This window comes from Panthera uncia, chromosome B4, assembly GCF_023721935.1.
Source record: "Panthera uncia isolate 11264 chromosome B4, Puncia_PCG_1.0, whole genome shotgun sequence".
In the NCBI taxonomy this organism is placed as follows: domain Eukaryota; kingdom Metazoa; phylum Chordata; class Mammalia; order Carnivora; family Felidae; genus Panthera; species Panthera uncia.
The window spans coordinates 128,490,086-128,514,587 of NC_064809.1; the positions used below are offsets into that span (position 1 = coordinate 128,490,086).

At 54.8% G+C, this 24,502-nt stretch overlaps 1 protein-coding gene across 4 annotated transcripts in view; it reads right to left on the reverse strand.

Moving 5' to 3' along the window:
• Nucleotides 1–16,455, reverse strand: part of PLA2G6 (phospholipase A2 group VI) — a 60,186-nt gene extending 43,731 nt beyond the window's left edge. For 2 of the 4 annotated variants that reach the window (XM_049626345.1, XM_049626342.1), the window contains exons 1-3: nucleotides 16,398–16,449; nucleotides 12,722–13,017; nucleotides 5,035–5,288 (exon numbers count right to left, since the gene is read on the reverse strand). In XM_049626345.1, the coding sequence (XP_049482302.1) occupies nucleotides 5,035–5,288; nucleotides 12,722–12,724 (257 nt within the window). In that variant the 5' untranslated portion in view covers nucleotides 12,725–13,017; nucleotides 16,398–16,449. Of the gene's footprint in view, nucleotides 1–5,034; nucleotides 5,289–5,388; nucleotides 7,015–12,721; nucleotides 13,018–16,397 lie in introns of those variants that run through there. The other 2 variants (XM_049626343.1, XM_049626344.1) reach the window with 2 other exon arrangements.
• Between the last annotated feature and the right edge of the window lie 8,047 nt (nucleotides 16,456–24,502).

The following is a 24,502-nucleotide window of genomic DNA, read 5'->3' on the forward strand; positions in this document are numbered from 1 at the left end:
AGAGAGGGAGACACAGAATCGGAAGCAGGCTCCAGGCTCTGGGCCATCAGCCCAGAGCCCGACGCGGGGCTCGAACTCACGGACCGCGAGATCGTGACCTGAGCCGTAGTCGGACGCTTCACCGACTGAGCCACCCAGGCGCCCCTAACCCCTCCTGTTAAAGACACATCTACCTTCAGTGGACACGGGGGCAGCCACACTCACGACAAATACTCCTCACGCACCTGAGTGCCTGCCTGGCACTACCACGGGCATTAGGGGAGATGACTCTGAGCCAGGCGCTGTCCCTCGGGACCTCTGCGGTCTGCTGGGGAGACACAGGTGCAAACAGACACATAGCGATCCCAGGCAAGAGGGGTGGACAGAAGTATGGACAGTACCGAGGGAGAAGAGAGTGGGGAAGGACCCGCCCACAGAGCAGGGAGCCAAGGGTCGGGCAAATGGGGTGGGGAAGAGTGGCGGCAGTGAGGACAGAGAAGGAAGGGGCAAAGGGGGAGGTCTGTTTGGGGAACGTAAGAGCTTTCCTCGTTCCTACTGTAACATATTTCCCGCTGCACGCTGGGTACGGATCTACCTTTCCTTGCTACTGTGTGAGCTCCTGAAGGTGTGCTGTGTTCAGCTCTGCTCAGAGAGGGTGGGCTGTGGGCTGGATGAATAGGGAGGGAGCAAGCCAGGATACAGGCCACTCAGCTTGTCTGAGGTCCCAGTGTTGGGGGGGGGGGGGCTGCCTCGAAGATCAGTCCCCTTTCAAGAAGCAAAGATCACATGTCACAAGCAAGGGGCAGGAGTAGGTGATGCATTCGCAGCAGGAACGTAAGTCTGGATGTTATCAGGATGCGCACGCAACGCTCCCAGAGACCACCAGAAGAGCCAGGGCTCTGGACCAGACGTCAGGCCCGGGGTGCCCAGGACGGGCCCAGGCGAGCGGAGTCCCGCCCAGCTCTCCCACACTGCACGGTGGCCCGGCGTGGGGAGGGGAAGGAAGACCTGGGTCCCGGAGCCAGAATGCTGGGTCTGGACCCCAGCTCTACGACTGACCAGCTATGTGACTTGGGCAAGTCACTGAAATTCCTTCGGGGGGGGGGGCGCGTTTCCTCCTTTTGTAAGACGGGGTCAGTAATACCCCCACCTCCTGGGACTGTTTGTGAGGATACAGTGAGTTACTATTTAGACCTCAGTGCCTCACACATAGCGGATACTGTTACTGTTGTCGTCACCCTCTGCACCAGCCAGCGCCTGATCTCTCCACCGGGTCCGGTACGGTGGGTCCTTACCTACAGGCCCTTATGTAAATAAAACCAGAGGATCCAGAAAAGCCCGATTCCTTGCCCCATCCTGAAGGTGTGTAGCTGCAGGACATGAAGCCCTCTACCCGGAGCCTGAGGCTGGAGGCAGCCCCTCCCTGGCTACCTGTAACGGGGCTGTGTGCCGTGGGGCAGTTCGGAGCCCTTTGGGCGAGCAAAGGCGGGGGAGGCCTTTCAAAGGCAGGACGTCAGCACCCCGGAGAAGTCTAGAACACCACACCTTCCTTCTACGAACTGCAGGGGATTGGGAGCAGCGGGGGAGACCCCGCGATGACTACCTCTAGGAGAACCCCTGGGCTCTGGCCCCCCCACACACACCCCCCCCAGGCCTCGGCACGGCCATTTCTGCACCTCTTCATAACCTCCACCCTGCTTCCCAGCTCACCTCCCCGACTGCCTTGAATCCGACAGTCCCCAGCCCCGGACAGAGGGCATGGCGCACAGCGAGCCCTCCGTAAATACCGCCGAAGCTGCGTGAATACGCGGTGCTCATCTCGCAAGGCCGGGTGCTGGGGACTGTACTGGGCTGAACAAGACACACACGGCTGCTCCCCCTCACGGGCTCTGTGGCCCACCAGGAAGGCAGTCTACTGAGCGCAGGGATGGGGTGCTATGGGGCCACACAGCAGCAGCCCCTGCTCTAGCCTGAAGGTCAGGGAAGGGCAAGCAGAAGTGAGGCAGGCCAAGAAAAGGAAAGCATTCTAGGCCGACGGAAGAGTCTGGGCGAAAGCCAGGAGCACAGGGTGGCAAGAGCTGAGACCAGAGGGAGGAGCAAGGCTTGACCACACTTGTCCTTTCAAACCAGGCTAAGCAGCTGATGAGTTAAGGAAATAGGGAGTTCTTGAAGAGTGAAGCAGGGAAGGGAGGGATCAGATTTGTGCTCCGGAAAGCTCTGCTCTGACAGAAGCTTGGAAGAGGATGGGAGGAGAGCCAGAGGCTGGGGGGCGGGGGGTGCAGCTGGAGTCTGTGTGTACAATGACCACGGCCTGGAAAGAGAGGCGGCAGCAAAAAGGAGAATAACAGAGCCCCGGATTTGGGATTGGCACGCGGCTGGAATACAAGGCTCGGCTTCCCAGCCTCCCTTGCGGTTAGCTGTGGCCACGTGACCACCACGTCCGGGCCAAAGGGATTCAGGTGAAAGGCTTCTGTGCAACTTCCGGGAAGCCCCTAAGAAGGAGAGCGTGCCTTTTCTCACCCTGTGCTTCATTTTTCTGCCGACTGGGAAGACGGCCGTGATGGCCCACCTGGGACCAGGTGGTGACCTAGAAAATGAAGGCCACCCACGGCAGAACAAGACAGCAAGAGCCCGGGCCCCTGGGGTCTCTGCAGAGCAGAGCTGTCTGCCGTGGCTGTCACTTGGGAGAAATCACTCAGGCCAAACCTAAGCATGACTGATGGAGAAGCAGCGGCAGACTCAACATGTGCTTGGGAGGGGCACCCGACAGAACTCAGTCGTGACCCGGATCTGGGGGTGACGGAGCCCGAGGAACCGAGGATCACTCCTGGGTTTCCGGATTGCACAACCATGCAGATGGATGGTGATGCCACCTGCTGAGACAGAAACGCCTGGGTGGGAGCAGGGCAGAAGAAGAGGAGGAAGAGTCCAGAGCCAGGCGAGGGAGGTCAGGGATTCTGAGAGGAGACGCGCGCTTGGCTCGAAACCACACCCGACGCTCCCTATTCCGTCTAAAGGCTCGGAAAAACACAACGGCGCAGGAAGAGAAAAGGCTTAGGAACCAGAGGACAAAGGTTCCATTTCCTCACTGCTTCCCGTGCAACCTTGAATGACTCCCTTATCTTCCCGAGCCTCAGTTTTCCTACCCATAAAATGGGATACTGCCTTCCTTGCTTCCTTCTAAAGGTCACTGGAGGATGTGCTCATGTACCATATGTGAAAGTAGTATAAAGTGGCCCCCTAACTAAAGGTAGTAAATAAACATGTAGTTGGGGCGCCTGGGTGGCTCAGTCGGTTAAGCGTCCGACTTCGGCGCAGGTCATGAACTCACAGTTCATGAGTTCGAGCCCCGCGTCGGGCTCTGTGCCAACAGCTCAGAGCCTGGAGCCTGCTTCCGATTCTGTGTCTCCCTCTCTCTGCCCCTCCCCTGCTTGTAAATAAATTATTTGTTAAACAAATCAATAAACATTAAAAATAAAATACATGAAAAAAATAAACATGTAGTTAATAAGCTGCTGGCAAAGGGCTGAACCCCCTGGATGGAAGTGTGCCCACAGTGGGGCTCGAGCTTGCTGAGTCGGATCTGGAACCCTGTCAAAGGACATTTGTAGTGGACAGGACCTGGGTGATGGGGGAGGCCGGTAGAGCTCCCAGGGCTGGGTGCCCCAAAAGCAAAGCTGAGTGGTGCTCCAAAGAGGGGAACCGCCGCCTGCTCAGCTGTGCGTTCCCCACCGGCCGCCCTCAGCTGCGGGCCTGGGGAGGAGTTCTGGAGCCACGGGAAGCCTGCCTGCCCTGTCCTGACCAAGGCCAGCAGGATGGCCATCCGCTCAGGCCCATCTGTGCCCGGCGTGTGGACTAGCTCTGCTGTTTAAAACTGGTGTCCCCCCTGGCTGCTGAACTGTGTTCTTTGCCCACTGTAGGGGCCTCTGCCTCAGTTTCTCTGTAGAGCCAGGCTTGGATTCTCCCCTGATAGGCCGCCTCCACTTTCCTCCTGTTGGCTGGACACTGACCCCCCAGCTCACCGCTGAGATCCTGCTGGCACGCCTCCTCGATCGGAACGGCCCCGGAGGCTCCCTCCGGCCTCACTTCTCACCAAAGCCTCGCACGCACCGGGGATCCGACCCGGCCTGTCAGCCTGCAGGCGCCCCCCACCTCCACGCCTCTGCACGTCTGGGATGACCTTATCCACTCTCCTCTGCCGGGCACGTTCCTACGCATTCTAGGCTCGGGGTAGCCCATCGGGAAGCGATCACCTCCCGCGTCCCCACTGTCCGCCCCTGCCACGGCTCTCCGCACGTGGCTGTTACGGTGCCTGGCTGTGCACGTGGCCTCCCCCGAAGACTGCACATTCCATAAGGACACGAAGCGTGTCTCACAGCGCCAGCTGGGCCTGGCCCAGGGCCTGGGACTCCCGAGCCACTGGAGACGCCCGGTGTGTGGTGAAGGGGTGGACGGTGGGCCGGCCAGACGGATGAACGGATGGAAAAAGGCCCACCAGCACTAGCCCAGTGCCAATCCGCCAGGCTCCTCTGGACCCTGCGTTTCGGGTGCTCGGCCGCTTCTCCACCCCTGCGCCACTCGGCTCTGCAGCTGGCTCAGTTCTCTTGGCCCTGTCCTGGCTTCCCGCCCTTTCCTTCCAGCCCACGGGAGACCCAGCATGCCCTGAAAAGTGAGCGCTGTCCACTCCTTACACATTCTCCCGCACCCTGGCCAGCCCCTACAAGGACAGTCACACCTTTAAAGATCCAGGGGCTACAGGTGATCCCTCGATCTGACCCGATCTGACCCTTCTCGGCTTTCCTGTCCCTCCTCCTTCCCTCCCGCAGCATGGGTCCAGCCTGGAGGCAGGACGAAGCCTAGGCTTCTATCCCCACACCCCTGCTGCAGGGCCCCTGACAGGCCAGAAGGTACAGAGACTAGGAGGTGCCCCCCCCCCCCCCCCCCCACTCCAGAGCCCTCAGATGTTAGGCCCAAAGAAGCTGCTTTTCGCCCAAGGGACCTCCGGTGCGAGGAGTCAAAGGAAAGAGGTGCGTGTGGGAGCCCGTCGTCACCCACCGGAATCCGTTCTGTGAGTTCCTGGGGTTGACCAGGATGCAGTCCCATGTGCGGTTGGGAAAGTTCTGGAACAGAACCAGCTGCCCTTCCTCCCGAATCCGGCCACTCGAGACGTAGTCCGCCACAGCCACCTCCTTCACCCGGAACGGGTTCGAGAACAAGTTGGTGACGCTATTGAGGGTGTTGACCAGGCGCCCAAAGAACTGCATCTTCCGCGGGGCAGGTGGGGAGGCCCTGCCACCTGCCCCCTCTGTCTGGAAGAAAACGGGGTCTCTGGTCAGCTGGGCTCGGTCTCCCATGCCCACCTCACCAAGGGTAGCAGTTTCCTGCACGGGCTCCCAGATCTCTCCCCACCAGTGCTGCTGGTTCTGGGCCTGGAGGGACCTGGAAAGGAGGGAGAGAAAGAGAAATGACACTGGGTAGGGGGTAAGAAGGCCGGATGGGAAGCCGCCACCACTCCCAGGGGACCAGACCCCTCCTGCTTCCTGACCAGTTTCCCCAACGGAGCCTCAGCTTCCTCGTCTGTAGCGTGGAGCCGTGTCACTCAACGAGACGGCAGACAAAGGGGCGCCTGGGTGGCTCAGTCGGTTAAGTGTCCGACTCTTGATCTCGGCTCGGGTCATGATCTCACAGTGCGCGAGTTCGAGCCCCACGTCGGGCTCTGTGTTGACAGCATGGAGTCGGCTTGGGATTCTCCCTCTCTCTCTCTCTCTCTCAAAATAAATAACTTAAAAAAAGAAGATGGCAGATATGAATACACATAGACGATACTGCTCTGTCCAGATGGAGGGGTTCTTGCTACCTGAGGTTCAGAGTCAGGATTTTAGCATTCAGAAAGCTTGCCATGAGTCATTTCAATTCTGCAAACGAAGCCAGTGTCCCGTCTCTACAAGAAGCTGCAAGGGGACCAGGATTGTCCCACACTCCATCGGGGGGGTTTTGTCTCCAATTTTTGGTGCCTGCTACCACCGGCTTCCCAAGTGCCTCGGCAATGAACGTGAACGTCAAGACTTAGACGCCACAAACGTGTGTTTGGATGGAAACACATTCACGTGTCAGGTTCAAAGGGTCACGGTTTCTGCCGTGGAAACTGTTCCCAGTTGGGATGACAGAATCAGACGTCTCACTGTTGCCTAGGCTCCCAGAAAGCATGCTGCATTCCTGAGGCAGGGCCACCAAAGCTGGGTGACATTTAGCTACAGGCTGCCCTCTGGCTCTGGGTCGGGAAGTCGCCTGCCAGAAGAACAGACATAGAGGACAGAGAATGGGAGTGTGGGCACCCCGGGGGAGGGTGGACATGTGGATGGACCCTGGCCACACTCTGGCCGAGCTCTTGAGGAGAGGATCGAGCTTGTGGATAAAAAGAACAAGAAGCCTACGGAAGAACCACCTAGAAAGGGAACAAGGGTCAATGACGATAATTACATCAGGGGACGTTTACTGAGCCCTGACTGACTGGGCAACAGGCCCTGGGCCAAGCATCTTACGTGACTGTCTCGTTCCATTCTGAGAAAACCACACGAGGCAGGGTGCTGGAGCAAAACTGTGTTCAAATCCTTACCAGCTGTGTGTCCTCGGGCAAGTCACTTAACCTCTCTGTGTCTCAGTGTCCTTATGTGCACCGTGAGAACCGTAACGGTGCCCAGTAACAGAACCTGCAGACAGCGAACGTTCAATAAACACTATTAGTCCTCTTTACTCCGATCGCCCTCCCTCTGACAGATAAGGAAACTGAGGCTCGGAGACCGTGCTTGCCGAGTTTTGAAAGTGCTCTACAGCTGTGCAGCACCCTTCCTCTTGTGATCAGTAATAAGATGTGGCGGGAGCAGGCTGTGAGCCTCAGTGTCCCCTTTAAAGTGAGGCCAGTGCTCACCTCTCGTGTGCTCTGAGGTTAAATGAAAACTTCCTTAAGAATGTTTAGACCTGTGCCAAGGTCCTCCTTTCTCCTGCCCTTGGGAACGGAAAGGACAGGGGGGGGGGGGGGGGGGGGGCCTGCGCCCCTCCCCATAGCCAGAGGAGACGGGAGGGACCCCAAAAGACGGCATGGGAAATTGTCCCTGGAAAAGACGCCCCCGAGACAGAAGGCGTGGCACACGCATCAGTGTGCGAGGCAACAATGTTTGTTTTCACCCAGAAACGGAAGTAACTTCTACACCCAACGTCACAGGAATTGTAAATTCCGCCGTGTTTACTCCAGAGAGCCCCTGGAGTCACGAGAGACAGTCATGGTGACCGTTACAGCTCAGGAAGCACGCAGTGGCGTTACAGGCTCCGTGGCATCGAGTCCTCGACGCTCCCTGTGCTGTTTGTGAACCGCAAACTCGACCGCAAGGCCCCTGCCTCTCCGCGCAGCCTCTCCCAGTCGGTCCCACCCACTGGGCTCCAAACCTCACAAGGTTCCAGAAAGCAGGGCTGTCTCGCACCGCCTTGCCTGTCCATTGTTGAGCTGTCTATCTGCTATGTCCTTCCTCTCCTTGATCCTCCTGCCTGACACCACACCAGCCGGACCAAACACTCATGTGCCTCTCTGTGCTCTCTGGCCCTGGGCCAAGAACTTGACATATACTCATCTTTAATCTGTACCACCACCCTATGAAATTGTTACCATTACCATCCTCGTCGTACCTATGAGAAAATCAAGGAACAGAGAGGTAAAGCAACGGGCCCAAGGTCACACAGCTAGTGGGTGAAGGAACAAGGGTTAGAGCCAGACAGGCTGGCTCTAGAGAGAGTCTGAGCTTCTTAAGGACAGGTGCTTGGTCGTTTCACCAACGTGCACTCACCCCTGGCACAGGCGTGACCCACAGCAAGCCTGTTAAAACGTAATTTAACTGAGTAAAAATTATGCAACAACCACGACGGAAGTGATAGAAAAATACCAAAATACTAAGGGGAGATGAGGATATCGGGTTTATGGGCCATTTTTTCCCCCTTTTTCCTATTTGTCAAATGGAATGGAAAAGGATTTTGTGTGTGTGATGATTCTATTTCTTTTAAAGAAAACAGGAGTGCGGGCTGAGCCCCTGGGGCCCACAGCTGGGGAAATGGGGGCCCACGGGGGTCAGGACCGGCTTAGAAAATCAACACAGGGGCGCCTGGGTGGCTCAGTCGGTTGAGCATCCGACTTTGGCTCAGGTCATGATCTCACAGCTCGTGAGTTCCAGCCCCGCGTCGGGCTCTGCGTGGACAGCTCGGAGCCTGGAGCCTGCTTTGGATGCTGTGTCTCCCTCTCTCTCTGCCCCTCCCCTGCTCGTGCTCTGTCTCTCCCTCTCTCTCAAAAATAAATAAACATTTTTAAAAAAAAAGAAAAAAAAGAAAAAAGAAAAGCAGCACAGAGGCTTCCCAGAGAGCAGGCGGGTGGCACCAGGAGAGGGGCTCAGAGGCAGTGGGTACAGTCCAGAGCACCAGCGCCCATGAGCCCACTGGAGGTTGAGGGGAGGGTCACCGCGGGCGACCAGCTGGATGGAAAAGCAGACATCCGGCCCCAGAGGAGAAGACGCCTTCCTCAGGGTCCTGGGGCTGGTGGCCGGGCTGCCTCCCACATGCTGACGACAGCCTGGCCACAGAAAGGACAGGTCTGGCCATCACCCGGAGGCTTCCAGGGTGGGCGTGAGGGTGAAATGACACAATGGAGGGAAAGCGTCCCAGACGCTGGCCGACTGTGGGCACACAAACAGGGGCCATTGTTATCACAAGGTAGAAGAAAGGAAATGAAACCCCTGGGCCACATCCTGGAACAATCATAACAGACCAGCCCGGAAAGCAGCAAGTGAGAAGCAGACAGAGCGCATGCCTGTGCTTCCCTCTTGCCTCGCTTCTGCGCTCTCCCTCCCATCCTGCCCCTGACCTTGGAGCCCACGTTGTTTCCAGCGAGGCTGCAGGGGGGAGCACGCGGCTGCAGCGGGGAGCACGCGGGGCTGGGAAGCAGGCTGCCATGGGAACAGCGCCCCCCCCCCCCCAGCCCCCTCACCCCTGCCTTCCTCCCAGCTCTGGCTTCTCACAGCTACTTGCCCTTGACCTCCCTCCCCAGATCATCAACACTCGCTTTCATCTGCTGATACCCGGTCTCTACGGCTCCTCACCTGGGCTTGCTCCCTGCACGTAGGTGGTGGCGCAGGGGACACCAAGGTCATCTGACAGGGACTGTCCGCTCCTGGGCACCTAAGGCTTTGAGCAGCTCTCAGATGCCACAGGCAGAAGAGCAGGAGCTTTTGTGGTGAGGGGGACGCTGCCAGTCCCGCCTCTGTACTCCTGCGATTTCCGGGTGTCCACTACATCTTCCCTTCAGTGAGGCCGGATTTTTCTGGCCTCTTCTCCTTATTTTTGCTGACCCATCCCCCTGTCAAAGGCCCAGCCCGCCTGCTTGGCTTCTTCAGGGAAGACTCAGAAAGTCTTCTTCTGCTGGGTGAGGCGCCCCTAGGGGAGAGGACCTGTCAGGCAGGAAGGACGCGTCCTAGTGTCCCCATTTTAGAGATAAAGTAACTGAGGCCCGGGGAGGCCTCAGACTGTGGGTGTGGGAAGGGCAAGTTCAAGGGGGACATACCGATGTCCACCAAAAAAGAAAACAAAACAAAACAAAAGAACCAGTACTGGGGTCACAGGCAGATTGGAACCAACGGGGGGCGTCTCTGGTGAGTTCCCCGGAAGCGGCCGGTTGGGTTCATAAAATGAGCAGCCCCGGGGGGACCCAAGCCCAGTCTCTGTCCCCTGGTGGGGGGTGGAGGGAGAAGAGTCAGGAAAGGAGGACTGCACGACGTGATTCTTGAGCTGAACTTTGCAGTGGGGTCCCGGGTGAAAGGCCACCCCACAGACGGAGCACAAGAGAACCTGTGGGAAGATAGGGAGACGGCCCGTATGACGTGTCCGGGGACGAGCACCTTCACGGGGCCTGGGCGGCGTGGATGGGCACCACGGGCACTGCTGGGATCAACATGAAGACTGGTCGCCACAGAGCCACTCTGCCAGCATCTAATTTAAAGCGGGGGACGCCTGGGGGGGGGGGGCGGGGGAGGGCTCAGTGGGTTGAGCCTCCGACTCTTGGTTTCGACTCGGGTCACCATCTCACGGTTTGGGAGTTTGAGCCCCACGTCAGGCTCCCCGCTGTCAGCGCAGAGCCTGCTTGGGATTCTCTCTCCCTCTCTCTGCCCCTGCCCTGCTCGCTCTCTTCTCTCTAAATTAATTAATTAGCTTGCAGACGACACAGCTCAAGAAGTGCCATGAGGAGCGGGGAGCACGTGGGCTGGTTACAGCGGTGGTTGTGGAGAACTCCGTCCCCAAATGTCTGGTTCCACCTCTGCCGGGAAGTCCCCGAGGGACCGCAGGCAGGGGTCAAGCGAGGGAGGAAGTGCAAAGCCGCCAGGTCCTGGGCCCCGTCCCCCGTCCTCCTCCTTGGGACGGTTCTCTCTTTCAGAGACAGGGGTGGCCCCGCGTTTTCAAACTGTCTACTGTCCTACCTGGATCGTCCTCTCCCTGCCCCCGCTGCCCCCTGTGGAGACTCAGGGTGCCACACAGGTCCCCCCTGCCACACTCCCAGCCTGCACTATATCCTTTCGGTGCCCGTGCGACACGAAAGCCAGGTCGGCCTGTCCAGCCCTACAGCCCCTCTGTGCCTACCGCAGGATGCAGATCGGATGCCCCCACCTGCCCACAGACTTCCCACCGCCTTCCAGAGGCAGCCCAAGCTCCGGGCCAGGGAGGCAAGCGCCCACAGGAGCTGGCCGAGCCCACCTCCTGCACCCCTCCTCCAGCCACGCTGCACCAGAGACCTCCTGGAACATGCCCCCCCCCCCAGGCCTCCCCGCACCTGCACACACACCCCTGCCTAGACTGTGTTCCCCTGCTTTCCTCCTCTGCCTCATGGTACGCTCGCACCGTCAGACAAACGAAAAAACCCTCCGTGTCCTTCAAGAACCGGCTCACAGGACTCCGCATCTAAAAGTCATACCCTAAGCCTCCCCTACTCTCAGCCCTGCGGGCACCCTCACACAGCCCAGCGGCTCCCCCAAAGGAGCCTTTCTCCCGTGATGATGACGGTGCATCTGTTGGCTTGGGTCGCTCCCCTCTATTTTTTTACCCAAGCACATGGCACGCTGCTCCCAATGAACAGTGGATATTTAATACATGTTTCGGGGCGCCTGGGTGGCTCAGTCGGCTGGGCGTCCGACTTCGGCTCAGGTCACGATCTCGCGGGCTGTGAGTTCGAGCCCCCGCGTCAGGCTCTGTGCTGATGGCTCGGGGCCCGGAGCCTGCTTCGGATTCTGTGTCTCCCTCTCTCTCTGCCCCTCCCCTGCTCATACTCTGTCTCTCTCTCCCTCTCTCTCAAAAATAAATAAACATTAAAAAAATTTTTTTAATAAAAAACAAATAAGCGTTTGGTGAATGAGAACAAATGAGCGAGTGCCACCGGAAGGCCACGGGGCCAGCACCTTCGAGGCACCCTCCCCTCCTCTCTTACTCCCTTGCGGGTGGTAACAGGCCACACACCCCCATCCCCCACCCACTGCCCAGCACATCGCCACCGTGGAAACCTCGGGAGAACCTTTATGGGGCACCTGCTGGGCTTCCCGAGTGGCACCGAGCTTTGGTCTGGAAAGTCTGGCTTTATACACCTGAAGCTGAGCTCATTCCGAGTCTAAGCAGGGGACCTCTTTAAGCCCTCTGCTTCCTTCTGGACGAAGCCCAGCCAGAGGCCCAGGACAGCTGCCCGGGAGAGGTGCGTGACAGGATCCCACAGGCAGCCGGGCCAGGAAGCTGACCTCACAGGCCTGGCCTCGTGGGGGATCCTGGGAGCACACACAGGACCGCTCGAGTTGTAAATCAGGCTTCCCGAGCCCCGGCTGCTTAGGACAGGATGTCCCATGATTGGAACAATTGGCACGGGCCAGCGATCCCTCCTGTGCGGCTGATGTGTCCCCCCGGTCCACTGCCCGGGCAGGGTGGTCAGGGCACCGAGCCCAGGCCGAGCACCGCCTTCCTTCCTTCGGCCCCGCCGGCCGCACCTCTCAGCACGTGAGCGCACCGCCTCATGAGGCCCTCTCACGAGACCACCCCACTTTATGGCTGGCAAACATGTCCCACCCCTGTTGGCTGTCCCAAAGCCCACAAACACCCGTGAAGGAAGGAAGGTGCGGGTGCTGTCCCTGTCTGGCACACAGGGAAACCGAGGCCCGGAGAAAAGAAGTGGGAGGTACTGCCTGGTGGCTGGACTCATGGCTTCTTCTCCTTGTATTTAATTTTTTTAATTTTAAAGTAGGCTTCACGCCCCAGGCGGAGCCCAACACGGGGCTTGAGCTCACGACCCTGAGATCCACACCCGAGCTGAGATCAAGAGTCGGAAGCTTAACCGCCTGAGCCACCCAGGCGGGGGGCCCCTCGTGCCTTCTTCTTTGGACTCCTGAACTGCGGTACGCACGGGGCCTGCAAACAGTCGGTGCTCCATTAGTGCATGAGACAAGACTGGATGAAAGTAGGGGTAGGTCAAATGTCCTTTCTTTCCATCCCCCCTCCAGGCTCTGGACCGCCAAAGCTGCCTCCAAACCAAAAGGTTCCTCCAGATGTTCTCTTTGATCCCAGCGCATCCCAAACCCCTGATGTGAGCGAGGAACGAGGAGAGCTGGCTCCCGTCCCTGTACCCAGGAAACAACACTGCCACGTGCACTCAGCACCCACGGGGCACCCAGCACCTCACCATGTGGCTGAGGCAATTATCGCATTTAATCTTCACGACTCTCCTAAGAGAAGGTGTACTTCTATTCACGTTGCACACGGGAAACTGAGGCGCAGGACGTTATGTAACTTGCCAGGCTCTGCACCCAAGGGGTCGGCCGCTGGCACGCCATCTCGTCATCCTCAAACTGCCTTCAGGGAGAAAGCCTGAACGGAAAGTGGCTGAGTGGCTCGACGGTCAACCTCTTGTCCTCCTCCGAAAGCTAAGGCTCCCGTCTGAAAACGCAACGCCATTCACACGCGCCAGAGGCAAACGCCCTTCAAGAGAGGAGAAGGTTTCTGTTTTCAGTTGCTCTGCTTGGCTGGACCACAGCTGACAGCGGGCTGCCCCAGATGTGTTGCTGGGGCTCCCAAGGACGGGAGACACCGATCGCCTGAAGAGATCTTTGGGCTCGTGCCTAGGTACAGGGTGGCCCATTTTATGAATCACTCTATAAATATTTATCGAGGCCCTACTCTGTGGTAGGCATTGTTCTAACAGCAGAGATTCCGCTGGTGTGAGCAACATAGACAAAAGCCCCTGCTGTCCTAGAACTTCTTTTTAGAGAGAGCTATAAATAATAATAATAATAAAAAAAAGATAAATGGGCAACACAGATACGTTGGTTTTAGGTGCTACTTAGATGCTGAGAAGAAAAGTCAACCAAAGAAGAGGGATAGGAAGTGTGGAGGTAGAGACTGAAATTTTGGACAGGGTGACCGGGGAAGTCCTGACGAAGGACGTGACCTTGAATAAAGACTAAAAGGAAATGAGGGCAGAAATGGTACGGACACCCAGGTGCAGAGTTTTCCAGGCAGAAGGAAGAGCGAGTGCAAAGGCCCTGGGGCTGCAGCATGCCTGATGAGTTCCGGGCATAGCGAGGGAGCCAATGAGGTCAGGGGGGTAATGGAGCGCCAGGCATGTACAAGTGAGAGGAGAAGCCATTGCAAGGCCTAGAGCAAAGGAGCAACATTAACAGATCACTGGCTGGACGGCAGGGTGTAGAGAGGCTTCAAGGATAACCTCACAGCCCTGGTCTAAGCAACTGAAGAAGAATACTGCCATTTGCTGGGGCACCTGGGTGGCTCGTTTGGTTCAGTGTCCCCCTTCGGCTTAGGTCATGATTTCGCGGTCTGTGAATTCGAGCCCCGCGTCGGACTCTGTGCTGACAGCTCAGAGCCTGGAGCCTGCTTCGGATTCTGTGTCTCCCTCTCTCTCTGTCCCTCCCCTACTCGTGCTCTGTCTCTCTCGGTCTCAAAAATAAATTTAGAAAAAAACAAAAAACAAAAAAACAAAACAAAACAATATCGTTAAAAAAGAAAGAAGGGGCACCTGGGTGGCTCAGTGGGTTAAGCGTCTGACTTCGGCTCCGGTCATGATCTCACGGTATGTGGGTTTGAGCCCCGTGTCGGGCTCTGTGCTGACAGTGTGGAGCCTGCTCAGGATTCTCTCTCTCTTCCTCGCTCTCTGCCCCTCCCCTGCTCACACAGTCTCTGTCTCTCTCAAAATAAATAAATAAACTTACATTAAAAAAAAAAAAAAAAAAGAAAAGAAAAGAAAAAAGGATACTGCCATTTCCTAAAGATGGGAAAGTAAGGGGCGGGGAGGAAGGGAAGATTTTGGTGGAAGGTGGGGCAGGGCCGAAGGGGGCGCAGGAGATGAATGTCAGGAGCTTAATTCTGAATGCTTTTAACTCGGAAAGACCTCCATTTGAGGTGTTGGGCAAGCCATTATATGCAAGGTGAGTCTATCATCCAGGGGAAAGACCTAGACTGGACTGGAGACATAAATTTGGGAGTTGTCAGAGTAGAGACGGTGCTTAAAGCTATGAGACCGGATGAGATCGCCCGCAAAAATGAAGACGGATCAGAAAAGACAAGAGGGATTTAAGGCACGGGTCTATTAAAACGTTCTCCCAGGAGCCACCCTCTGTGAAGTGAAGCTCGTAACACAGTCCCTTCACTACACCCCCTCACCCCGTTCATACACACCCAGCACATGTTTGCAGACCCACACACAGCACTTCCTCTATCTCTTGGTGACGTCATTCTGCTGAGTGAAAAGGAAATTCTCCTTTGAGGATGCTATCCCTTAACGAGAAAGCAATCCACAGAAGGGAGAAAAAGGGCCCTGGGCCCTGAGACAACACGAGTGACCCTTGCCCAGCAGGGCAATCACACGGGCGTTATAAAGTACGGTATTCAGGGTGGGACTCCAGTCTCCTCTCAACACCTGGTGCCTCTCTTCCTTACGTGGAATAGGAATGACATTGGCTACGTCAAGAGGAGCCCAGAACATAATAAACAGTCCATCAATAGTTGTTCAATAAATGAGGAATGAATGGATGGTAAAAGCAGCAACACACAAAAGAGCCTAACTCACAGCAGATGAGCCATAAATACGGCCAAATGCTAAATGAAGACAATGCTCCTACTTGCCTTTCCCTCCTTGCTTTTTGTCCTTTTATCCCTTTCCCTTTCCCGCCTATGACACAATAGCCAACCCATGCGTTTGTACAGGACCGTGCCGATGACGAAGCTTCATCTGCTACATTTTCTCAAAATTTCAACCTCACGGCAGCCTTCCGAGGGCAGGAAATACAATCCCCCTTTCACAGATAAGGAAACTGAGACTTGGGACAGAAAACAGCCTCCACACTCCAGGAACATTTTAAAGCAGAGACAATGACAGAAACACTGCATTCAGCGCAAGGGTGGGGCATCTGTGTTGCCAACCCAAACCTGCCTAACATCCTGTTGGGTGGGTGAAAGGGCAGGTGAGGGAAAGACCCAGAAGCTCAGGGGAAGGGAAGGTATTTGTTTATGCGTAGTCCACTAAAAAAAAAAAAAAAAAAAAAAAATGGGCACAGATCCCTGAGCCCTGTGCCCTCCTTGTCCCATGCCCACGGGCCTGCCCATCTCAGTTGCATGGTCATACAGGTCATGCACTCCCTGTCACCAGATGTCAGGGCATCTCTGGGAGCAGGAGCTGGACACGGATTGGTGGGTTGGGAGACCCTGGGTGAGGAAGCTATGGGGAACCTGGTGGGGAGCAGGGACAGATGAAATCTGAAGACACATGAGAGACAACAAGCAAGGAGAAGCCAGTCAGAAATGGGCGAGAGTAAAATGGACAACAAGGGAGACACAAATGGAGAAAGGCAGAAAAGAGGTGAAATGAGGGATCAAGTGGGAATACAGAGGCAGAAAAGTCGGGAGCACTGAGAAAGCCACAGGAAGGAAACGGGTCAATCAACGCGGCCCAGAGTGAAAGCTGAGGGCATTGAGAGGCACCAGAGCTGGAGGGAGACGGGGAAGGTCTCACTAAGGAAGTCAGGATAGAGGAGAGACACATCCAGGAGACCGGGGTACTAAGGACGGACCCAGGGTCGAAGGTGGCGACCCAGGGGGTGGGGGTGTCACAAGCTCGAGATGAGACAAGAGCTGTCACAGATGGAAGTTGGGGACGCTGAGGATCAAAGGGCGGAAGTTGCGGGCACTCAGGGGGTGTCACACGAGGGCCAATGGAGGACACGACTAAAAACCGGGGAACACAAAGGAGGTCCGAAGGAGGGTCCGGGTGGAGACCACCGAAATTGGGGCGCGGAGGAGGTTTGGGAAGGGCCCTCAAGGCCCGCCTCCCCTGGGCCGTCACTCACCTCGGCTTACTCAGCACATCTACTTCCTCCTACTTCCGCAAACAAACGTGCCCGAGGCCACGTGACGGTCCGGCCACGGCCCTCCGCCAATCACCGAAACCCTTACCCCGGCCGCCGCTGCGGCCCCGCCCCCGCGCCGCGAGGGGGTGGTGCGAGGAAGGCGGGGGCGGGGCTCCGCCATGTTTTATAACTGCCCAATGGAAGGGGCTCCCAGCGCCAAGGAAGGCCGGGCCCTGGGTTGGAGCCAATCCTCCGCGGCGCGGCGCGGCCACGTCTGTGCGGGGCGGAAGGTCCTCGCGCCGGCTCGTTGGTGGACATGTTGATGAGGGGCAGGAGTCTCCGCCTTCTCCGCCTTCCGCCTCCGGAAAGGGTCCGGAGGTCTGGAGTCTGAACCTAGTGTCAGGGAGACGTAGGGTGTCACGGGGAGGAACTTGCTTTGATTTTGCCGGGGGACCCCCAGATTGAGCAAATCAAAATATGAGACGTTCAGTTAAATTTGAATTTTGGCTCAACCACCAATACTTTTTCAGTTTAAGTAAAAAACGCTAAGTGCATTTGTGCTAAAAAATATATATATACATATACATATATACGTATATATATGTATATATAAACGTGTATATGTATATATATGTGTGTGTGTGTGTATATATATATATATATATTCGTTGTTATCTGGCAGCCCTATAGCAAGCTAATCTCGGGAAATATCTTTTAGTAGAAACTTGAGCAAATGACTTGGTCTCTGTGGACTCCTCATCCTTAATAAGGATGTTGTGACCTGGAGATAAATTAATCTCTGTGCCTGCACATAGTGGAATTTCAACAAATGGTCGTTGTTATGATTAGTAATGCTGAGAAAGGGACACAGAAGAGAAGAGAGGAGCCTGGGTTGTAGTGACAGATTTGCTTGTGACCAAGCAGATCACGTGAACTAATACCCATTACAAAATAATTTGACTTCACATCTATCATCTCTGAATTGTAGTTTCTTTCTTTCTTTCTTTCTTTCTTTCTTTCTTTCTTTCTTTTTCTTTTTTGTTTGTTTGTTTGTTTGTTTTTGAGTTTACTTATTTTGAGAGAGACAGTGCGAGCAGGGGAAGGGCAGAGAGAGAGGGGAACAGAGGATCTGAAGCAGCCTCTGCACTGACAGTAGTGAGTCCTACGCCAGGCTTGAACCCACAAAACATGAGATCATGACCTGAGCCCAATCTGGACGCTCAGTCGACTGAGCCACCCAGGTGCCCCTGCAGTTCCTCTGGTTTGCATTTTACAGGTGAAGAAAATGTCCCTAAACCACAATTTGAATTTTGCTCAAGAGTTTCAGCTTTGAGTCGAGAGAACCAGGTGAAGACTCAGACTTCTCACTGCAAATATTTTGCTCTCCACGCCCCACACAAGTGGAGTTAGGGCGATGGTTATCAGGAAGCTTGCAAAAGGCCAGGCATTCCTCCCTCTGCGGAGTAATCTGACCCAAGAAAACATGTAGGTTCAGAGGGACGAGTCCCATTCTTCAGCAGACACCCACTCGGGTATTCAAAGTGGGTCTGAAAGACAAGTTTGGCAACGCAGACGCACACCCGAACCTGAAATGCAGAAAAGGCCAAGGGAGGCCGGATCAATTGTTAGAAACCCTCAGAGATCCATGAAAGAAATTCACAAAGTAGAATCTCAGGGCCTGATGAGATCGAGTGCCCCTCCTCTAGGTATTTCCGGTGAAAACTGTTAAAGGAGTGGATAAAGCAGGAGATGAAGTATAGGGGATGATTAGGTAGCACTGAATGATCAAGCAATGGGAGGGCCGGGGGCAAATGAGTAGGCAAGGGAATGCACTCCATTGGGTTTCTGTTGGATTTTGCATTGGGGCCAAGAACTTCTCTTGAGGGGCTGTGCTAGAAACATCTCGGTGGGGCTGGCAGCTGCAAACATCGAAGAGCAAAAGGTCTGCTTTCTAGGAGCCCAGAAGCCAGAGAATCAGGCTAGACCAAGTCCTCTGCCTCAGAGTTGGATGGAAATGTAACTGAAATTTACCAAATGGTGCAGTTTTCCACCCTTACCTTGTCTGATCCTGGCAACAATGCTGAGAAGTAGTTACTATTATCCTCCACTTTATTGTGTTTTTTAAATGCTCATTTATTTATTGTGAGAGGGACAGAGCGCACACATGAGCAGGGAAGGGGCGGAGAGAGAGGGGGAGAGAGAGAATCTCTCTGAGCTATCGGCGCAGAGCCTGACACAGGGCTGGATCCCATGAATTGTGAGATGGAGACCTGAGTGGAATTTAAGACCCAGGAAGCTTAATCAGCTGAGCCACCCAGGCACGCCCCCTACTCTGTTGTTGCTGAAACCTAGGTTCTGCAGTGCGAAATGATCTCCCAAGTCACGCATCAATAAAAGGCAGAAGCAGAATCAGGACCTTGTCTTCTCTTTTCTTTCCCTACTCTGTAGACGTCCCCGCTGGGTGCCAAATAATGTTCTTGGTGCTGAGGAAACCACAGTGAACAAAATAGGTAAAAATCCCTGCCTTGTGCTGTTTACAGTCTTGTGGTGGGAAGACAGATGATAAGATAAAGCCAAACACGGAGTGCGTTTTGCTAGAGTCTTCGGGTGAAGTGTCACGATGTTATTAGCATCTTTCCAAATACCTTGCATGTTGAATCTGGGGTTGTGTATATGAGTGCCGTCGTGTTAATCCCTCCCTTTTCTGTGTGTTTGAACATTTTTATAATTAAAAAGCTAAGGAAGGGGCACCTGGGTGGGTCAGTCGGTTGAGGGTCTGACTCTTGATTTCGGGTCGTGGTCCCAGGGTCGTGGGATCGAGCCCTGCTTCAAAACTTTGGCTTTTACTTGGCGGGAAACGGGGAGCCACGGGAGCGTTTTCTGAGCACAAGTGACCTGATTGGATTTACATTTTAACAGATCATTATCTGTTCGGGCAAGATTAGACCATAAGGGGCAAAGCAGAGACGGGGAGGCCGGTGAGGAGGCTGTTATAGAAATCGGGGTGAGAGACGACGGTATGGCCCGTTATCCCATCCAATCACCACGACCGCAGAATCATTACGGTTGGGGTTTGTGTCATGATAGAATGCATAAGGTGTAGAGGGCATGGCAAGAAGGCATTGGTGAGGTCTGTCCAGTGGGAAGCTTTGTGAGATGATTCTTGAACGGGGGCGGGCAAAATAACCCCCCTACCACCTGGTCCTCCAAACAAAGTTTTGTTGGAACTCAGCCACATCATTCATTCACACGCCTATGCTTTCTACAATGGCAGAATTTTGAGTAATTGTGACAGAAACCATAGGGCCCACGATGCCTGAAATATTTCTCCCTGGCCCTTTACAGAAAAAATTTACTAACCCCTGTTCTTTTTTTTTTTTTTAATGTTTATTTATTTTTGAGAGAGAAAGACAGACAGTGAGCAGGAGAGGGGCAGAGAGAGGGGGAGATACAGAATCCAAAGCAGGCTCCAGGCTCTGAGCTATCAGCACAGAGCCCGACGCGGGGCTCAGACTCTCGGACCGTGAGATCATGACCTGAGCCGAAGTCGGACACCTAACCAAGCCACCCAGGTGCCTCCACTAACCCCCGTTCTTAAGTGGGATTTCAAAGGTTGAATAGGAGTTTGCCAGCTGGGTTAAGAAAGTAAAAACATGGGGCGCCTGGGTGGCTCAGTCAGTTAAGTGACTGACTTGGGCTCAGGTCATGATCTCATGGTCCGTGAGTTCAAGCCCCGCGTCGGGCTCTGTGCTGACAGCTCAGAGCCTGGAGCCTGCTTCTGATTCTGTGTCTCCCTCTAACTCTGTCCCTCCCCTGCTCATGCTCTGTCTCTCTCTGTCTCAGAAATAAATTTAAAAAAAAAAGAAAGAAAGAAAGAAAAAACATGCCAGATGGAAAGAACCGTATGAGCAAAAGTCAACATCATAAGATTGTGCGGATCGTTTGGGACAACTGCAAGAGGCTGAACCCTCCTGGAATCTGATGTGTGAGCAGGTGAGTGGGCAGTGAGCTACAGAGGCCAAGCGTGAAGGGTCTCGAGTGCCAGGCTGAGGATACGGATCTTGTTCTGCAGGCAGTGGGAGCCCTGGAAGGGTTACAAGCAGACAACTGACGTGGGGAAAAAAAAAAAATCCCCCTGATTACATGACAGAGGTGACTGCAGGGCACAGAGGTCACAGGCAGCTGTGTAATGATTACACCAATTACATGGCTTCCGACTTGATGCAGGGGGTGGGGGGGTGGGAGGCGTCGGGGGTTGTGCCCTCTTCTGGAAGGAAATGAGTGCAGGTGACCTTGGGCTGTGCAGCTACGTGTGTTCCCATCCCAAGGAGGAAAGCCGGTCCTGGCCAGCTAAGCCAGGACGTCCCCGCTCTAGGGGCCCCTCAGCCCAGCTCAGGGGCTCACAGAAGAGACGGTGGCCTCAGGGCCAGAGGGCCAGGGACGCTTTGACAAGAAGTTAGCCTGAACCTGGATCCTGAAGGCTGGTGAGGGTTTGCAGAGACTGGGCAGAGGGCATCTCGGGCAAAGATGTGGGACCTGTGCCAGTGATCATGAGGAGTCTAGCCTCTCAGGATGGGGGTCTAACGTGGGGGTCTCGGGGGTCACAGTGTGCAACGTCTTCCTCCCTTTCTTTTTTCTCCTGGGCTCCTCACTTCAGTTTCTCCAGCCAGTACGGATAAAGCACCTACTACGTGCACAGCCTCACTCTTGGTGGGGTGGGGACACGAAAGGTCCTTCTGTTCCTGTCCTTAGAGTTCACAATTTAATGCACACTTGCCCCAGATACACAGGTCATTGTTTATTGTGACAAAGCCCTGGACTATAGGCAAATATGATGTTCCTGGTGAAATCACAAAATGACAAGGGATCGTGTGCCACGGGACCAGGCAGGATAGCCTAGGGAATGTCACAGTCGTGAACCACGATCTGGGAGTCATCAGCACCGATGGCCCCTGAGATCTTGAAGGGGAATGAGATTCCCCAGGGACAGCAAGAGCAGGCAGAGGCCAGCTCAGAGCATCACTAATCACTGAGCTCATGGGGAAGCAGGGATAGAGACTGAAAAGGCAGGAAGGGAAGCCCAAGCCTTAGAGGCAGAGCCGAGAGAGTGTTTCAAAACGGAGAGGAGGGAGCCACACGGTCAAATGCTGTCCAAGGACAAGACTGGGACGGAAAGGGAACCTGGATTCTGTAACCAGGAGGTCCTGGGGAGGCGAGGGGGCAAGAAAGAGGGGGGTGAGAGAGATCTGGCTGTAAAAGAGAAGAAAAGGGGGGGCTGGGGGCTGGGGTGATAGGGGGGTAAAAAGTGGGGGCGGGGTGGGGATTGGTGATGTCAGCCGCTTGGGGAAAATGTCGGTGCTGAGAGAGTGGACGGGAGCTGGGGGGGTGGGGGGGGATGGGTCCTCTGCCACCAACTGGATGTGTGGACATTGGGCTGGTGGTCTTGCCTCCCCTCCTGGCGTTCAGATTTCTCGATTTCTCGTCTGGCGATGATAACACCTCGCTGCTCAAATGGTGGAGAGGACCTGTGGCAATCAGGCCCAGCACATCCAGCAACGGGGTCCCCTCTGGGCAGCTGGTGAACCCGTAAACTGGTCCGTTTCCTCGCCTTTAAAATGAGGCTGATCATTTGTGCCCCACTGCCCGCCTGCCACGTGGAGGGCTTTTGTGAGAAGGAAAGTGAAGTTATAAAGACACTGAAATGCGATAAAAGCACAGGTGATGGGAGGGGGGGGGAATGGTTGGTGGATTTAGCAGTGGGAGAAAAGATCCGGGGAATATACACCGTGCAAACAGGTCTGAGGCACTTAGTGCTGTGCCTGGCACATAGGGCCAGAAATGATCCCCGTGACATCACTCCCACCCAGCAGAGGAATGCACCCGAAATGCGGCACCTGGTTCAGTTGATGGAGGGTTGCCCCCCCCCAAGGGGGGCTGGGAAGGCCCCAGTGTCCAGGGACAGGAGCTCTTAGGGGCCTGGAAATCAAATCTCAGGACAGGAAGCACCTCCAGAGAACACTCGACCAACCAACCGGGAGTCTCAAAGCCAGCACCGGTCCCCCTTGGGCAGTGAGCCTCCAGGCTGTTTTACAACGTGGGACCCACACGGCAGAGTCAACTTTCCTTCGAAGAAAGTTTAGTGGGTTTGAGATTGTTTCAAAATCACTGACCTAATCCCAGGCTGTCACTGCAGATGGGGAAACTGAGGCTGGGAGCGAGGAATGCCCCACACCGGGGTCAGCCAGGGGTGCGAGTGAGCTGAGAGCCCGGCTTGGGTCAAGCTGTCACCGCGCACCTGCTATTGAGCGAGGCACGCCCTGTGGGCTGGGGTCCCACGGAGATGTGCTTGGGTGCTATTTGGTGTCTTGACCAGGCGACAGGGGGGTTGAGCTTCGCAGTCAGTGTTCTGCCTGACTCAGCTGGCTGAAATGCTCCCTCCCTAGAAACTGGCAACAGGGCCCCGCCCCGCCGGCCGGCAGGAGGTGGGGTCTCTGGCCCCGGGGGCGGGGTCCTCGCTGTCTTTGTGTCACTCGCCCAGGGAGGAAGCAGGTTCCTCTAGGGGACTCCGGAGGACTCATCTTTCTCTCACCCAATATATCTATCAGTCTCTTATCCCGCACTTGGCACCGGGCCACATGCTTTTAAGTGTGAACACATTACATTGTTCCTCAACCCATGAAGTCGGCACTATTTGTAAACCCAGTTTACAAAGGAGGAGAGTGAGGCAGGGAGAGGTTAAGTCACTCAGCCCGTGGAGGGGTGGAGGCCAGGATTTGAAGCCGGCAGACTACCCTGAGAGCCCCTACTTAGAAAAAGAAAAAGAAAGAAAAAGAAAAAGAAAAAGAAAAGAAAAAGAAAAAGAAAAAGAAAAAGAAAAAGAAAAAGAAAAAAAGAAAAACAAACAAAGGAAAAAAAATGGTATTAAAACAGAAATGGCAGGAATGACAGAATTTCTGTATGTGCTTCACCCAGATCCCCCAGCTGTTAATATTTTATCACATTATCTTTCTAACTCCCTTCTGTCTTGTTCTGAACCATCTGAGAGTAAATTGCAAGCCCCTTCACCTCCAAATATGCCCACACGTGTTTCCTAAAATCGAGGACGCTCTCTTGCCTGACGGCAGGACAAGGACCCCAAGGAGAAGGAAATTAACACCAGTGAGATTCTGTTAGCTGGTCTCCAGAGCTCACTGGGGTTTTACCAGCTCTCTTCACAACGTCCTTCATACCAGCAGGAAATCCTGGACCCCACACCGCCTTCGGTTGCCGGTTGCCGTGTCTCCTGTCAGCCTGGAACAGCTGCCCTCTCTTTTCGTCTTTCGTGATCTCGCCATTTCTTTAAAACGGACGGTCTCTCAGCGTTAGGCCACGATCACATTCACCAGGAGTGTTTGGATGCCGCGTCCTTCTCAATGCATCATTTAGGGGATGCACGTGTCGATTTGTCCCCTCACTGCGGATAGGAACTTTGATCACTTCGTGAAAGTGGTATCGGCCAGGTTTCTCCACGGTAGGATTACTATCATTCCTTTTCTAATTAAAAATCATATTTAGGGCAATACTTGGAGACTACGCAATTTCACGCTGCTCATCAAATCTTCGTATCCATTGACGATTCTTGGAATCCATTGTTACTAGAATGCTTGCCTAATGGTCATTTTCTCACCCTGTCATTCCTTCTACTGGAAGGAGGAGCTTTGTCTTATTTATTTATTCATTCATTCATCTATCCATTCATTCATTTATTCACATTAGTATAGACTCATCGATTCTCCTTTTATTTAATGGCTTCTGATCATCATTACTGTTATTTATTTTGATGTTGAAATTGTCCTAGATTTGTCCTGTGGGAGCCCCCTTTCAAGCCACAGAGCTGCTGCTTTTAAAAACGACGTTGCTGGGGGCACCCGCGTGGCTCGGTGGGTGAAGCCTCGGACTTTGGCTCAGGTTACGATCTCACGGTGTGTGGGTTCGAGCCCCGCGTCGGGCTCTGGGCTGATCGCTCGGAGCCTGGAGCCTGCTTCGGATGCTGGGTCTCCCGCTGTCTTCCTGCCCCTCCCCCTCCCATGTTCTTTCTTTCAAAAACAAGTAAGCATTAAAAAAAA